The sequence below is a fragment of the Mesoplodon bidens genome, assembly GCF_964165515.1.
Source record: "Mesoplodon bidens genome assembly, chromosome: 5".
Lineage (NCBI taxonomy): Eukaryota > Metazoa > Chordata > Mammalia > Artiodactyla > Ziphiidae > Mesoplodon > Mesoplodon bidens.
The window spans coordinates 119,647,331-119,665,172 of NC_138161.1; the positions used below are offsets into that span (position 1 = coordinate 119,647,331).

The window sequence follows — 17,842 nt, forward strand, 5'->3', positions numbered from 1 at the left end:
AGAAGAATAAGTCTGGTTTATTTATATAATAAAATTCTGTACACCGATGAAAATAATCTATATCTGCCAATGTGGACAAATCTAAAAACACAATGTTGAGCTAAAAGTAGTTGCAAAAGGATATATACAATATAACATTCATGTAAAATGTGAAAACACAAAACAATCTTAATAGTCTATGGATAAATGCTACAATAAGGATAAATATTAAAATACAAAAACTGTAAAAGTATAAAACCACCAAATTTAGAAAAATAATTGATTTTAGAGATGAAGGCAAGGTGAGGATCAAAGATAGATGAAAAATTATCAGAAGAGAAAGATCTATAAAGTAATAGGAAAGGCAGTCAAAGGTGTAGAGCAGGAGTTGGCAATCTTTCGGGGTAAAGGGCTCAAAAGTAAATATTTTAGACTTTGCCGGCCTTTGCAAGAGGCAAAATGAAGGATATTATGTAAGTACTAATAGGGGTTCAAAGTTAGTGTTTTCTATCATCAGAATCGATAGCAAGTTTTTGATTTAAAGACATAAAAAACATTTTCAGGCCATATGAAAGCAGGCAGAGGGCTGAATTCGGTCCTTAGTCTGAAGTTTGCACACTGCTGGCCTAGAGCAATGTCATGCAATAGAACTTTCTGGGGTGACGGGAATGTTGTACATCTGCATTGTCCCCAGTATGGTAACCACTAGAGCCACATGTGGCTACTGAACTTGAAATGCAGCAACTGTGACTGAGAAATTAAACTTTACATTGTATTCAATCTTAATTAAGATAGCCATTCTAGAGTTTCTATGAATTCAAAGAACAGCTATAAGAGCAGTGGCTGAACAAACTAGAAAAATAAGAGACTGTGATAGGAGAGTAGGGCATATGAACCAGTGATTCCTTCAGGGACAGGAGGAAAACTTGGGCTGATGGAAAGGATTTTGGGTGTGACTGTCATGGAATGCAGGAAGATGTGGAGACGCAGTCAAGAAAACTTGAGGTCAGGGTTAGAAGAGTCACCCAGTAAAACAGAAATTGTTGATCATGGACAGGGCGGTTCCACAACGAGAAGCTGAAAGAGAAGAGACGTGCGAGGATGGGAGACCTATGGGGGCGAGGACTACAGAGAAAACCAAGGTTTGGGAGAGAAATGTCCAACAAGGGTAAGAGTGGTGAAGGCTGGAGAGAAAGATGACCAGGGAGATATGCTACCTCTGATATTTAAAGAACGGAAGAAAAACACAAACACTATCTTATACAAACTTTATTGCTCTTTAAAAATGAATAACTTTAAATTTTACAGAGGTATATACAAATGTAGGCTTCAAAGTCTCAGAACTGAACTAATTCCCTCTCACTGAATTAATTTTTTTTAAACTAGTTAAAATTTTCCTCTTTAATTAGGAACCTCAGGGAAAAGAAGTCACATCACGATTTAAAGGCAAAGGCAGAGACCCAAAACCAGCTGGTTTTTCCTTGTTAGGCGGGAGCACAGTTTAAGCCAGGCCAGACCCACTCCAGCTCTGGCCCCAGTCTGCTCTCTACAGCCTGGTCCCAGGTTTGTTTGGCTGCAAACTGGCTTCACTTCGTCTGAAGACCTAGCTTGAGAGAATTCATGGCTTCCGCAAGTTTGAGCATCCCTCACTTCTGTCATTGGTGGTGCCACCGGCCACGGCCTTAGGAATTGATCAAAAATACAGAAAAGCCCTTGGCATTCACACATTTAACATTTGGCATTTTTGACTAAACAAGTAACTATACTGAAAGGCCATGACACAATAATTTGTGATTTTGCTGAGGTATCCCTTTGAACAATGTACACCTGGAGCTGGGGGTTCAGAGCCAATCACTTACCTGGTCCCTGAGCCTAAGCAACCATCAATTCTCTAATCATGATCTAATACATATTTTATCTGAAAAACCAAATACAACAAGTATAAGGGATCCACAAACAGCTTAGGGTACACCCTACTGTGAATGACAAGGATTTATTTTGTTCAAATATTGTACAAAGAGTTTCAAAGATCCTCGGCCTGTCTTCAAAAATCATTCATTCAAAATCATTCATTCAATCATAGTATTACCTACTTAAGGGAAAAATAAAGATGCCTTATAATTGAAACATCTTAATCTGAAGAAACATTAATTTCCAAATGTTGGTATAAGATACACTTTGACTAAAATTAGGCAGTATAAAAAATCTAAACTATTATAGTGCTTAAGTCCAATTATTTATACCTAAAAGAAAAAATAAACCAAATGTATCAAAGGTTTAAGAAAAACCATCACATTTGAAGCATAGTTTTGAAGAAATGTTCACGATCTAGAGTCCTGTCAAGAGAATATTCTATGGCAGTAGTTCAACCCACTTGAACACTATCTTACAGATTCTCTCAGCACCACAGAAGAGGGTGTAGGATGAATTTAAACAACATCCAACAAACGCTTCATTGTACTTGCTTCATGCTTTTTTTTTTTTTTGAACTGCGTCTGGAATCCTTTTTCTGCTTAAAAATAGGCGAATTCAAGAAACACAAATCTGTAAAAGGGTCCCCTCTTCTCAGTTTCCTGTAAGAGTAAAGAGAACTCGTAGGCATAATTATAAGCATCCCAATACTAACTTACTCTTCAGTATAAATTTACTGTAGAGTATGCCACTGTTAATATTCCCGGTTCAGATTTTCATCAAAATGGTGTATTTCAAATAAGGCTCCATAACCTTAATCCCGCCATGTGTATCATTAAAAGTTAGTTACCACAAGCCAAATACTTACGAAGCGAGCGTGGGTTCCTTATAGTTCACACTGGCTGTGCACCTACGTTTATGCAAAGACACTGGTGGGCTTTCTACATTCTTTTTTGGAGAAAGAGAAAGTTTTCTGGTTTTCACTACAGGATACAAGGGGACATTTGTGATATCCTTCAGGTGAAAATGAGGTGACTGGTGAGTTTCAGGTAATGCACCTACAGAAAACAAGTTTTATTGAATATGGTTCCAAAAAACAAACAAGCAAACACAGGAACTAAAACTGTATGCAATTACACATCTTAAAAGTATACAAAATCCAGCATTTTATAACACAGATTTTTAAAAACTTGTTCACCATTTTTTCCTCCCAGATAACACTGAAATATTAATTATTGTAGCTGTGAAGAACTGACTAAAACAATAGTTTACTAAAACTTAAAATTCTTAAAAATTAAAGAAAAAATTAAAATTCTTCTAGGACAGCTTGGGCACAATGAATTAGTTTAAACTATGCAATTTCATTTAGTCACACCTTGCTCTTTAGAATCATCCAGGCTTCAATCTCTTTCAATTCCTAAGTTTATCATCAAGTGACTTCTTACTGTCTTATAAAGCCACTCAAACTCATTCTATTAAACAAATGAGAATTCTAAATCGTACTCTCTGGGTAAACCAGGAGAAAAGGTGTTTCCTCTAGTAATGCTAGTCGGTTAAAAAGTTACCCAATTTTTTCCTGTCATAAACATCCAAGTTATTCTACTTGGAGCTACATCTATATTGGGAGACAGCTACCCAGCACACAGTAAGAACACTATTAAGACAAATAAGCCCTTAAAATAGTTTTAAAAAGCAAATCATTTCCCAAGAAAAACTAAATTGTAACTGTAAAATGACTTATACTTATTAACCATTGTCCAGGGTTATTTGGGATTCAAATATTCTGTCTTTCTTGTCCCTACATAAGCATCTTGTACTATACTAATTATTCCAACTTTTGGTTTGGAAAATATGGTTAAACAACAACATCAGATCAGTTGCTATATTCCGGAATAAAGCTTCTAAAACTTCAAAGCATATACAGATCTTCTGGGGATTTTGTTAAGAGAGATACAGATTCTGATTCAAGGATGTGGGGTATGGCCTGAGATTTTGCTTTTCTAAGAAGTTTCCAGGTAATGCTGATGCTGATGGTCTGGGGACCAAATTCTGAGTAACACTACTTTAGAGTGTATTTTTTTTTCTTTTAAAAACTTATTATGAAATATTTCAAGTATACACAAAGACGGGGACAACAGTATAATAAGCCCCCAGTTACCCAACTTCAATTATCAACATTTTACCAATCTTGTTTGATTTACTCTAAAATCATTACAGCATATATTTTTTAAAAGATATTTGCGGCTTCCCTGGTGGCGCAGTTGTTGGGAGTCTGCCTGCCGATGTGGGGGACGCGGGTTCGTGCCCTGGTCCGGAAGGATCCTGCATGCCGCAGAGTGGCTGGGCCCATGAGCCATGGCCGCTGGGCCTGCGCATCCGGAGTGTGTGCTCCGCGGCGGGAGAGGCCACGGCAGTGAGAGGCCCGCGTGCCGCAAAAAAAAAAAAAAAAAAAAAGAAAAATATTTGCATGCTACCACCACCTAACTGGTTGACCTTGGAAAGTCATTTAGCTTTTTTAGGCTTCAGTTTTCTTATAAACAAGACAAGCATGATCACACCTACATGTCACAGTTGTTCTGAGGATCAAATGAACTAGCATGACAATATTTTGGGAATAAAACCTGCCTGTTTATGTTAGTTTCCCCAGACTAAAATTCCCAGATGAGAATCTCTGTGGGCAGGTGCAGGCTGTATCATCAACATTTGAACCATGCCTACTTTTTGATCTAACCAATAAAAGCAAGATTTTTCTAAGCCACAGTTTTTAGATGTTTTACAAATGTCTTACAAAAGAATACTAAGCCCATCAATTGAGGAAAAGGTTTTCTTGGTCTAATTAGGCCACGTTCACTAAATAGAAAATTATTTTAAATTGTGGTTCCTGTCAAGTTGACCATATAAAGCAAAGCCATTAAAATTACAGGTCACTGGATTCAAGTTTGATTTCATTTTCAACAGGCTGTTTCAGGGGAGTGTGTAATAGGCATTTTAATTCAACTTAACTCCACAAAAGTTTTTTCCTCGCCTTGGAAGCTTTCATTTACTGAAAGTAAAATTGCTTTCTCCATAACAAGTAGTATTTGTTCTCAGAGAGGATTTAAATTAGCTTAAAGCATGTTGAAGCAACACAACTGTGATTTCCACCCCATAGCCCCCGACTATTTCATCTGACTGTAACTTTCCCCAAAGAGACAGATGGTAAGTCTGTAACCTCCTCCAGAGAAACAGATGGTAAGTATAGTATATAAGCACCAGGAGTGATCATTTATCATAAACATTAAAAATGTAGGCAAACAAGTCAATCACTTACTAGGAGGAGTTTTTGTTGGCTCAGAACCCTCTGTCTCCTTTTCACCCCTATGCTTCAGTGCTCTTTTAGATCGAGGCCTGGTGACTGGACTCCTACCCGATTCATGGGTGAGATCTTGACTGTACTTGCACGTGGGCAGATAGAGGTCATCAGAGTCATCTCCTGAAACACTTGATTCACAGATGCTCACTTCAGATTCATTGTTGTTTTCTTCTCTTTTAGAATCATTGCTCATTTTTTGTCGGAAAGGAGTGAGATGAACACCCTCTTCCAAATTAAAATTGTAAGCATCCCTAGAGGTGACAGATTTATCCAGCTTTTTTTGGGAAACAGTTTTTTTATATTCACTTTTGCTCCCTTTATATTTTGAGACAGATTTTGATTTTCTCCTTTTGTTAGCTTTTCTTTTCTCTTCTCTTTTTCTTCCTTGGGCAGCTCTGTGCTTACTTTTAGTTTGGTCTAATTTATACTCTAAAATGTCTTCTTTTGTTTTAGTAGATCGTCCTGGATGAATTAGCTTTGGTGATAAGTAAATTTGATCCTTGTTCCATTGATAAAAATTTTGTTCTACATTTTCAGGTATGTGTGTGTTTACTGGTGGGTCTACAAATCTAATTCTTTCCAGTTCCAAAGACTGCTCTGACAAATGACTGATTCCAAATTCATCCAAGGCATTGAACTGACATGGATTGTTGACATGTTTCTTTAAACTGCGACGGAGAGATACAGTTCTAGGTAAGACATTATCAGTTGACTTATCTTCACCTGAATCCAAATCGAATCCCAGTCTGTCTTGAGAAATAGTAGGTACTGGCTCTGAGAATTTAAAAAAACAAATGAGAAAGATAGTTTTACTTTATGGAAATTTAAATTTCAAGAATCTTAGAATTCAAAGTTAAAAATGCAACTAATGAAAATTCATCCTGTAGTTTTCCCACATTTACTATAAATAAATAAAAATCTGGGGAGCATAATATTTACTTACTTCCGACTGTCTGTACCTATATATTCCAAGGTCGTTATGAGGGTTAACTACGGTATGTTAAATGCCTAACACAGAGCGTAACACATAGTAGGCTCAGTAAACTGCAGCAACAGTTATAGTCAAGGTTTCTGACTATAGATTTGGAAAAATAAATGGATGTGTTTTAAAACTCTTGTTATTCTGTGTAAAATAAACAGATCTTTGCTTTGAGCAGGATACCAGACAAGAAGATTTAAAAAGGTAAACAAATAAAAAATTAGAGAAATTTAATTATGTTACTTGTTCCCAAAGATCTCATCTTGCCTTTAGCAGTATTTTTAGATTTTCATTTGTATTACCTTCTATTTGATACAATCCTTCTTGTCCTGGAAAGTCAGTGTCCTGAAGAGGAACTTGCCTTAGAAAATACCAATAAAAAACAAAAATTTATTTAACAATTATGTAATAAAAACAAATTTTAAGATTTTCTACAAAGTAAGTTTTTTTTTTAGTATCATTTCATAATTCCGCTCTAAATCAGTACATCTGTTCTATATCAAAGGAAACCAAAAAACACTTATGCTGATTACGTGGAGGCTGATTTGTTAGAACTGACATTCAACTGCCACTGGAGGAACTAACATATCAAATTGGACAGTTCCTCCTGAAAACGTTCCATAACTCACCATTTCATTTAACTGGAGAAACAGCCAATCAGATCAACTTATAAAATACATTAAAGAAATTCAGTTAGATCCTTCTTTAGGAGCCTGCGTTATCACTAGCCAAGCTGTGATTTGTGGGCAGTGAACACTTCTACGGTGCTTACCTACTGACTCCTCTGAAGTTAATACTGTTAATTTTCTTTAAAAATTTTGTTCCCCTTTGGTTCATGGAACAAGAAATTTCCATTCTTTATGCTTTAATATGGCCGTTTCATTCTAATTATAATTTTATTCTCTATTTTCTGTAGAGAATTTCCCCCTCTGGACATCAAAACTTAAGTACAAGTTTAGGTAACAGAGTTATGGCAACCAACTAATAACAATTTTAGAAACCTTATAAAAACTCAATTACCTCATCTTGCTTTTTGATCATCACATAAATATTTTGTCATATCTTAACATTCAACTGTTTAAAAACTATTCATGATTAAAATTGATATGGGGATAGGAATCATATTAGTGATTACTTCTGCAAGGAGGGGGCACAGACTCGAAAGGCACATGAGGGAATGGCTTATGGCAGTAGCTCTCACCTGGGGACAGTTAACCTCCCCCTCCCCACAACATCCCCGGGATATTTGGCAATGTTGAGAGACATTTTGGTTCTTATAACTGTTCGAGGGGGGCTGCTATTGGCCTCTAGTGGGTGGAGGCCAGGGATGCTGCTAAACATCCCACAATGCTTGGGACAGCCCCACAAACAAGATGATGTAGCCCAAAATGTCAGAGGCGCTTAGACTGAGAAACCCCGGGCCAGAGCGACAGCAATGCTCTGCATCTTAACTCAGGTTTTGGTTCACGGGTGTATACATTAGTCCAATTCACTGAACTGTGTAATTAAGATCTGTGCATTTTACTGTATCTAATTATATCTCAGTAATTCATAAGCAAACAAATAAAGTACACTTAATCCAAGAGAAGAAGAAGGTATATGAGGTCTGATGGTATTTAAGAATGAAGTGGATTAGCAAGACAGTGTGAAAGCTGTGTTAAATATGATATTTTATTAGATTTCTTTTCTAAACTAGACTATTTGTAGTCCTGGCAAAATACCATCATTTGAATAACCAATCCTTAGAATAAAAACACAATACAAGAAAAATATAACTGAAGGGAATAGTTTAAAAATTCAGGAGAAGCTTTTTATTCCTAGACATCAAAAAAGTAACTAAATAGAAGAAAGCTTTGGCTTGGCTACATAGCACAGAATTTCAACATATAAAATTTCTTAAATACATTCTTAGAGAGAACATCAGACCCAAATACAAGAGTCAATATAATGCTAATTTCCTTTCATAAATGGATCACAGAATTAAATACTACTTGGCATTAATAATCATAATAATGAATTTGATACTAACGGTAAATCCTCCACGAGTAAATTCCTGGAGATGCTGTCGCGATTGGAGTCCATTCCAGAGGGACATACTTCCCGGTCCTGTCAATGTATTAAAACAAAGAAAACACTGGTACAATGGAAATATTCATAACAAAGCATTCATTTATTCAACAGTACTTATTGACAGTCTGCTATGGTGCCAGGGACTGTTCTAGGAACTGAATCTATAGCTACAAAATAGATTAAGTACTATTCTTTTAAAGCTTACATGCTAGTGTAGGGAGATGAAATGTAAAAAAGCTGACGGTGATAAATGCAATGAAGGAAATACTCAGGTTGAAATGACAGTGAGTAACTGATGTTGGAGGTCTCTTTTAGATGGGATGACTTTCATCTGAAATCTGAAGAATGCAAAGAGCCAGCCATTGAAGGAGGAAGAAGTGGAAACAGCAGATACAAAAGTCATGATGTAGGAAAACCTTGCTGTGCTCAGAAAACAAAGGCCACTGGGGCTGGAACATAGTCACTGAAAAGACCAGTGAGAGGTGGGCACACAGAGGCCAGATAATGTAGGGCCTTGAGAACCATGAGTTTGGATTTTAGTCTATGTGTGATGGGAAGTCATTTGAATATTAAGCAGGGAAGTAAAATGATCTGAGCTTTAAAGAGATCAGTCTGGCCACTGTGTGAAACATGGATTGAAAAGGGCCAAGGGCACAGGCTGTTAGGAAGTCATCATAGTAAATCAAGCAAGACATATCAGCTTGGACAGGAATTCTATGGCTGTGGAGGTGAAGCCCAGGGGAAGGCTTTGCGATAACAGTGCACTCACATTGAATAGGGGTGGAGGTAGGGACACAGAGTGAGAAGGAAGCTTCTTATGCTTCTGACTTGAGCAAATGGGTGGGTTGCCTTATTGAGCTGAGTAAGACTTACAGAGGGAGGCAGAAGTCCAATGTCTTGGGAGGGGGGAGATAAAGAGCTGTGCTTTGTATGCAATATATTTGAGATCCTTTATAAGTATTTAAGTGAATATATCAAGTAGTAACTGTGTGTGTGTTTGTGTAGGTCTTGAGCTACAAATTTGGAAGCCACCAGCAGGCAGACAATATTTAAAGCTATGGGAGCAGATGAGATGGGCCTAGGACAACTGATGTTTAAAAGTAAAGAAGCCAGCAGAAGAGATGGACATAGAACAGTCAGAAAGATAAACAAGGAGAGTATGATGCTAAGAAAGCTAAGAGAACAAAGTATTTCCAGCAAAGAGTCATCCCTGTACTATGTATTACTTCAAAGCCAACAAGTGACCCCTGAATTTGGTAACATGGAGGTTTTGGTGACCTTGACACACAGTGACAACAGAATGGTGGGGATGAAAGCCTGATAAGAGTGAGTTCAAATGTGAGGGGACGCTGAGGAAGGGAAGACAGTAAGTGTTCTGTTCTCTCTGGAAAAGTTCCGCTGTGAATGGAAGCAGAGATGAGGAGATGGAGGAATGAGATCAGGAGAGGTTCCATTTATTTTCTTTTCCTCTTAAGATGAGAGATATTGAAGCACATTTGTATGTAGCTAGAACGATTCATTAGAGGGAGGTAAATGTTAGAGGAGGGTGCAAAGTCCTAGAGGAGATGAAAAGAAGGGAATCTGATGCATAAGGGGAGGGACTGGGCTTGGATAGGAGCAGAGACACTTCTGCCAATGGCACAGGAAGAAAGATGGAGAACACAGTGTAGACACAGGAAGGTGTGTAGATCTCTGTTAGGAAGACGAGAGGCCGGTATGATTCCTTAAAAGTCACTCCAATTCAGTGCAGTTGTTTTATGAAATTTGATGTACATATAAAATGAAGACATTATAATGAACAGGTTAAAACTGTTCATCAGAAACAACTAGAAATTTAATCCTGTTAAAAGTTTTAAATTTATTATCAATATAGCTAATGTTCTTTTTTTTTTTTTTTTTTTTTTTTTTTTTGCGGTATGCGGGCCTCTCACTGTTGTGGCCTCTCCCGCTGCGGAGCACAGGCTCCGGATGCGCAGGCCCAGCGGCCATGGCTCACGGGCCCAGCCGCTCCGCGGCATATGGGATCCTCCCAGACCGGGGCACGAACCCGTATCCCCTGCATCGGCAGGCGGACTCTCAACCACTGCGCCACCAGGGAGGCCCCTAGCTAATGTTCTAAAGCTAGTATTATTACTGAAGATAAGTAAAGGAGGATATTTAACTACAGAGTGATATAAAAATTATTTAAAAGAGCCATGATAAAACTTAGGGAACAAAATGCTATTAGAAATTACTTTCTGATTAATCCTTACAACATAAGTTAATTATTGGTAGGTAAGAAAAATTCTTTTTTTTTGTGGTACGCGGGCCTCTCACTGTTGTGGCCTCTCCCTTTGCGGAGCACAGGCTCCGGACGCACAGGCTCAGCGGCCATGGCTCACGGGCCTAGCCGCTCCGTGGCATGTGGGATCTTCCCGGACCGGGGCACGAACCCATGTCCCCTGCATCGGCAGGCAGACTCTCAACCACTGCACCACCAGGGAAGCCCAAGAAAAGCATTCTTATTAAAGCATTTTAAGTTCTCCAGCACTGCAAAATTGACTTGATAAACAAGGATGCAAATGTATACAATGATGGTTGAGAATGAGTGATACATACAGCGAGTACGTGGCAGAAAACAAACTCTGATGTTTTAAATGCTAGGAATACTTTCACCCAGCAACTAACAATATCTTTTAATAAATATTCAAAAATCACTCATAAATGTCAAAAGGCCTACAATAACAGAATTTTTTCACCACTGTTTTTGTGATTATCTCACTGAGTACTCACTTGACGCTACTCTGTGTGATTTCAGCAAAAATTTGGAAAGGGAAAAGGAAGATTCAAATGTCTTTGGAGAAATTTTTTTCTTCACTAGTTGACCAAACAAGGAAAAGAAAAAAATTAGGAAAGATTACATTCTGAAGGAAAAATATTTAAATAACCTTCACATGAAGGTAAAAAAAAAAAAAAATCGTATCTAATCTTTATAGACAATTTTCTACTATATTATGTATGTATATGTTGCTATATGTGTACATATGTATGTGTATACACACACATGTTCTATATATGTCATACACAGAAAAAATATGGAATCACCTTAGTTGCAGGGAAGCAAGAACTCTTTCACTGACTCTTCCTCTCAATGGATAGGTGACTTAATTCCTTTCTCGAGTCCAGACCCCTACCTTAATCACTAGGCTCTGGCTTCTTCTCCTGCCGTAGGTGCCAACACAACTGTCTTCACTGACGTGGCAAACAGATGGACACCCAAGTGTTAACACCTGACACTCACCACTGCTCTTTTCTTTTCTGCCCCATGCAGTTTCCCTGGCAGTGGCCTCTGGGAAAAGGAGAGAAACTGGCTCGTCCTCTCTCTTCTAGGGATTAATGTGTGATGAGACCCAGATAAGACCCTAAATCAAAATTTCTCCACATCTCCTATGTTTCGGCTGGCCTTTCTATACATTCCTGGACACAAACAGAATCAGACTGAAGAACAGACAGCAAAATGTTCAGGATATTTCTTGTTTGGGAGTTAATATATAATTGTCCTTATTTAGGCAACTAGTAGGTAAAAATGATTCTCCATAAAGCGCCTAAATACCTCCCATCTCCCCAGTCAAGGTAGTCCTTTCAAAACCCCACTGGTGTAGCAAAACCACATAGAAAAGCTAAGATTAATAGCACTGATTAAAACTTTTGGACTAGTCTGCTTCCACAACCACTTTTAGACCTTTGGCTTGGTTGCCCCTACCTTTGACTCACATCGTTGCCATTCAAAGGGTCTGGCCGTGCAAGAGGCTAAACTATTTCTTTTATACGTTGACTTGCTACCTGCTTTCAGAAGCAAGTTATATGAGTATAAGCCTCAATCAGCTACAGGTATATGCTTGAATCTTTCTTAACTGGCCCACATACAACTGGGCTGCAGCACTGAAGAAAGATGTTCTCATCACTTCATTAATAACAGAGCTATCAGTAATTAATTTAAAAAACATAATTGATCTAAACTACTAATTCATGGCTTTAACATTTTTCCCAAGAAATTGAGCCTTTGTGATCAAAATACCTGAGCAGGTTCTTCTGTCTGTTGTGAAGTAAGTTTTTCTTTCAGCGTGTACAGCTGACACGTGAGGTAGTAACATTCTTTCCTCAGCTGTAAGATGATATCCTGGGCTTCTCTCACTTTGGACTTTTCATTTTCCAAAGCTAAGACTAACATTCTGTTGTTGTCTTGGTAGTTTTTTAGCAGTGTAGAAGTGTTGGCTAAAAGAGAATAAATTTTTTTTATCAGTTATTAAATCTAATCTTAAACAGTGATGTAAAGGACAACATGAAAATTTCTTACTGATTATTTGGCATGGCGCAGCTATCAAAGACTTTCGTTTGCCAATCTCTGCCAAGTTTTTACTCCTTTTCTCTTTCATTCGTTTCTTTATGTCTTCAAGACTATCTTGAAAGGACTTTTTGAGGCATCTTTCCTTGGCCATCTTCTGCCTAGGACTTTAGAACAATGGAAAATATTTAATTTTTCAAGGGGTGATATCAAATATAAAACAAAACTGAAAACACAGGTTATTCATAAAAAACGGATTAAATAGAGACTTTGTAACTGTAGAATTAGCCCAAAGTAGATAGCCAATCTGGTAATAACCTACATTTGCAGCTTTTAAATTACATTAATATTTGTGGCACAATTTTATCCTCCTCAGGTACTTTATACAGAAGGCTTAATAAATATGGATTTCCAACACAAAGGCTCTATAATATGCCACTTATTTATTCTTTAACAAATACTCATTGGGGGCTTACTATACATTGGGTTGGCCAAAAGGTTCATTCAGTTTTTTCCATAAGATGGCTCTAGTAGCACTTAGTTGTCTTCAACTTCATTTGAAACAATTTTGTTAGATTGCATGTGACAGCTGTCATGTCAGCGTGCATTTAAAAGATACATCAAAAAAACACACATCAAAATTGGTGAATTTTTTTTTTGCGGGCCTCTCACTGTTGTGGCCTCTCCCGTTGCGGAGCACAGGCTCCGGATGTGCAGGCTCAGTGGCCATGGCTCACGGGCCCAGCCGCTCCACGGCATGTGGGATCTGCCTGGACCGGGGCACGAACCTGCGTCCCCTGCATCGGCAGGTGGACTCTCAACCACTGCGCCAGCAGGGAAGCCCAAAATTGGTGAATTTTTATGTAGCTATTTTAATACTTAAGATGGAAGAAAAAAAGCAACATTTTCAGCATATTATGCTTTATTATCTCAAGAAAAGTAAAAATGCAACTGAAACTCAAAAAAAGATTTGTGCAGTGTATGGAGAAGGTGCTGTGACTGATCGAACGTGTCAAAAGTGGTTTGCAAAGTTTCCTGCTGTAGATTTCTCGCTGGATGATGCTTCATGGTAGGGTAGACCAGTTGAAGTTGATAGCGATCAAATAGAAACAATAATTGAGAACAATCAACGTTATACCACACAGGAGATAGCCGACATACTCAAAATATCCAAATCCAACGCTGAAAATCATTTGCACCAGCCTGGTTATGTGAATCACTTTGATTTTTTGGGTTCTACATAAGTTAAGTGAAAAAAACCTTCTTGACCGTATTTCCACATGAGATTCTCTACTTAAACGTCCTGAAAACGTTCCATTTTTAAAACAAATTGTGATGGGCGATGAAAACTGGATACTGTACAACAATGTGGAACAGAAGAGATTGTGGGGCAAGTGAAATGAACCACCACCAACCACACCAAAGGCCAGTCTTCATCCAAAAAAGGTGATGTTGTATATATGGTGGGATTGGAAGGGAGTCCTTTATTATGAGCTCCTTCTAAAAAACCATGATTAATTCCAACAAGTACTGCTCCCAATTAGACCAACTGAAAGCAGTACTCGACGAAAAGTGTCCAGAATTAGTGAACAGAAAATGCATAATCTTCCATCAGAATAACATAAGATCTCATGTTTCTTTGGATGGCCAGGCAAAAACTGTTACAGCTTGGCTGGGAAGTTCTGATTCATCCGCTAAATTCACCAGACATTGCACCTTCAGATTTCCATTTATTTCAGTCTTTACAAAATTCTCTTAATGGAAAAAATTTCAATTCCCTGGAAGACTGTAAAAGGCACTTGGAACAGTTCTTTGCTCAAAAAGATAAAAAGTTTTGGGAAGATGGAATTATGAAGTTGCCTGAAAAATGGCAGAAGGTAGTGGAACAAAAGGGTGAATACGTTGTTCAATAAAGTTCTTGGTGAAAATGAAAAACGTGTCTTTTATTTTTACTTAAAAAACTGAAGGCACTTTTTGACCAACCCAATACTAGGCATTAAGGGAAATGCTTAATATATTTTGAAGTTATTATTATTTATGTTTCCTATGACTATATTTATGACCAACTTTTAATGTTTATTAGGCTTACAGCATTAGTTCAGAGGCAAAAAACACATATCTGGGCTTTGCTTTCCAGTTACTTAAGATATGCACAGATGCTCAAGAAAGTTAGGTGATCTTGAGAGGTTTAGTTATGCTATGTAACATTATATACAATTTCACTAGGCTGTTATAACAATCACAGAGCTAGAAAAAGCAGGAACTGGGGCGGAGGAACATGCCAATTTTCTCATAGTTATTTTTAAAACTCAGATCATGCATACAGCAGACATTATGTAATTATTGTTCTACATACAGTTGAAAGTAGCAAAACATGCACTGCCAGGAGACCATACCATTGAGTGTATTAGTACATAAGTATATGTAAATCTTTCAATGCTGCAAATCAGATGGCTTCAGTATTTTGCTACTAAGCATGTCAAACTACTTTTCATGAACCTCTTTTGCCCTAGACTGTACTTTGAAGATCTTAAAATTGCAAAAAATAATTCTTGTTTCCTACCACAATCTACGTATACAATTTTCACTGCAAAAGGACATCTTCATCTCCTCTTAGTCAAATATTTTCCTGAATCTTACATTTTCTTGAGTGTTTTCTCCAGGCCTTCCTTATTTTCCTCTGGGGTCTTAAATATAGATATTGTAGATTTCATTAAATATTTTCTTTCTGCCAATACAGATACAATATATACTGGGATGTTTCCAGTAGAGCAAGCACAACTATTATTTTTAAACACTAATGTTAAGTGGGTTGTATAAAATACCCTACCACAATGGAGTTTTTGGAGTTCAAACCTGTAGATGTTTGAGAGCCAGGCAGATTAGGTAACTGAGCAAGTTGGTTTGGTTACTTTAAAAGCAGAGCTTATATAAAAAAACTTTCGTTCTTACATTTAATCAACTTAAAATTACAAAAGAAATATGCCCTATCAGAAGTTTCATTCCCGTCTAGGCTGATGGTCTTAAAAGGGGGTGTGGTGGAGAGGAGGAATGAAATCAGTCACAGCGCGGACGGCAGTCTCAATCTGTACAGTATTCGGGTAAGGGGCCTAGGTTCAAAAGGACCTAAAAAATTTGATCTCCATCATAATTCTTTCATCACTCTTGCTGTAGGACACGGGCCAGTGCCGGCTTTTCCAGGGTAAGAGAAGCAGCAAAAGAAAAGGACGTCAAAGGCATCGAGCCACACAAAAAATACCTGCCAGTTTGTGTGCCCTCACGTTGAGCCTGGCTTTTAACTACTGTAAACGCTTTACTTTCACATCACTTAAGTCACACAGTTCCGCGAGGCGCGAGGTTCCGGGCCCACTGAACAGAAGAGGAAATAAGAGCATCGCAAAGCGCAGGTCGGGGGGCTGAGCAGAGAGAGGCAGGCACCCGGTCAGGCCGACGCCACAGCCTGAGCTTTTGGCCACCGAACTCAGAACAGAGAGACCCAGAGGGAAGGGGGACAGGGGTCAAGATGCCCCTGTGTCACACCCGAAAAACCTGCAGCCTCCTCTTGAGAAAGCGGGACGGGTTGGAGGCTCCCGGAAGAGGCCCGGAGACCCGCCTCCAGCAGGGACGTCCACCACGGTACCTTGGCCACGGCTTCTGCCACAGCTGTCGCCCTCCTCCTCACATTCCAAGGCTCCGCGAGGCTGTCTGGCCGTGCGCGTCCTGAGCTCCGAGCCCCCTTAGCCTCAGGGACCCTCTCTCACCGCGCCGCTGACCGCTGCAACCACATTCGAAATTCTCCGCCGCGCTCACCCATTGGCTGGCTGGACGCGGTCACGTGACGCTGCGGCTCAGCCTAAGGCGCAGGCAGAGTCCCGCCCCGCCGGGCGGCCTCATATGACGCAATCCCGCCGAGAATCCGCATCCGGGCATCTGTCGCCCCCTCCCGCGGGGGCGGAGCCAGTTGTCCGGCGCTTTTCGGCTCGGAGTTGTTGGTGTTTAGGGGTGGAGCCTCTCCGACACCTTTCAGGGCGGGTATTTTAAGGAGTTCAAAAGATTCCTGTTTCTGTAGTCTTACAGCTGCCCGTCTTCGAGGTTATGCGCAAGGGCTCCCTCTTGTGAGACGAATCTTCTCGGTTGTTTGCCCGCCGAAGCAGTCAACCTGCCGCACGGAGGCGGTTAAAGGGTATTCAAACCAAAATAAGGAGCAGCTTTTGGATTAACGGGATTTTGTTAGGCAGGTTGCAGATATCTGAACTATTCAGATCCAGGTTCTTTCTCTTTGCCCGACTACCTCTGGCTCTTTTCCCCTCAGGCAGTAACACCAGCATCCATCCAGTTACCTGCCCAAAAGACTGGGGAATCTTCCTAATTTTTTATTCTCCCTTAGCTTCTCCACGTCCAGTTACCCAGTCCGGTCACTTCTACTTTCTAAGTATTATTCAGGTCCAGACTCCACTAATTTCCATCTTCTGATCCAGGCAACTACCTAATCCCTTTCTACGAAGTGCGTTCGTACCTGCTCTGACTGCAGAGTCCATCCACTGGATGCCAAAAAGCACGATCCATAAAAGGAAATATTGATAAAGTGTACCTCATTGAAATAAAAAACTTATTTTCCTGTGAAAGACCCTGTTAAAAGGATAAAAAGACAAGCTACTGCCTGGGAGTAAAATGTTTGCAAACCACTCGTGATAGGGTGAATAGTGACTGCTTAAAACTATCAAGTCCTGATCCCTGAAACTTGTAAATGTTATTTTATTTGGAAAAAGAGTCTTTGTAGATGTAATTAAGCTAAGGATTTTGAGATAAGATTATTTGAGGTTATCCACGTGGGCCCTAAATGCTATCACAAGTGTCGTTGTAAGGAAAAGGCAGAGGGAAATTGGACAAGTACACAGATAAGTCAGTGCGATGGGGGCAGAGACTGGAGTGATGCAGCCACCGGGCAAACAGAGGAGAAGGTGATGTGAAGACAGAGAAGAGAGAGGGCAGTGGCCACAAGCCCAGGAATGCTGACAGCCACTAGAAGCTGCAAGAGGCAAAGGACGGCTTTTCTTCCAGAGGAAGTGCAACCCTGCTGATATCTTTATTTTGAACTTCTAGTCTCTAGAATGGTGAGAGAATAAATTTCCATTGTTTTAAGACAGACAGTTTGTGGTAATTTATTCCAGCAGCGCTGGGAAACTAATACAACACCTATGCAAAAAGGACTAGTATTTTAAACAAA

General features: G+C 39.2%; 1 protein-coding gene across 2 annotated transcripts; it reads right to left on the reverse strand.

The window, feature by feature from the left end:
- Positions 1–203: 203 nt before the first annotated feature.
- Positions 204–16,411, reverse strand: SGO1 (shugoshin 1). Of its 2 annotated transcripts, XM_081234128.1 has the most exons (8): positions 16,256–16,411; positions 12,628–12,782; positions 12,349–12,545; positions 8,251–8,327; positions 6,524–6,582; positions 5,201–6,016; positions 2,759–2,948; positions 205–2,552 (listed from the first exon to the last, which is right to left on the reverse strand). In XM_081234128.1, the coding sequence occupies exons 2-8, from the start codon at positions 12,767–12,769 to the stop codon at positions 2,432–2,434; spliced, it is 1,602 nt and encodes a 533-aa protein (XP_081090254.1). In that variant the 5' UTR covers positions 12,770–12,782; positions 16,256–16,411; the 3' UTR covers positions 205–2,431. The 2 variants fall into 2 exon arrangements, with proteins under 2 accessions (XP_081090255.1, XP_081090254.1); XM_081234129.1 differs by lacking the exon at positions 16,256–16,411 and having other exon boundaries at positions 204–2,552; positions 12,628–12,779.
- Positions 16,412–17,842: the final 1,431 nt, after the last annotated feature.

Bases quoted from the DNA above. Each gene is read 5' to 3' on its own strand.
- SGO1 (XM_081234129.1), bottom strand. From the start codon at position 12,769: ATGGCCAAGGAAAGATGCCTCAAAAAGTCCTTTCAAGATAGTCTTGAA. The intron at 8,328-12,348 runs GTATTTTGATCA...ATACATTGACAG, and splicing joins AGACAGAAGAACCTGCTCAG to GACCGGGAAGTATGTCCCTC. The intron at 2,949-5,200 runs GTAAGTGATTGA...TGTTTTCTGTAG, and splicing joins GCCAACAAAAACTCCTCCTA to GTGCATTACCTGAAACTCAC.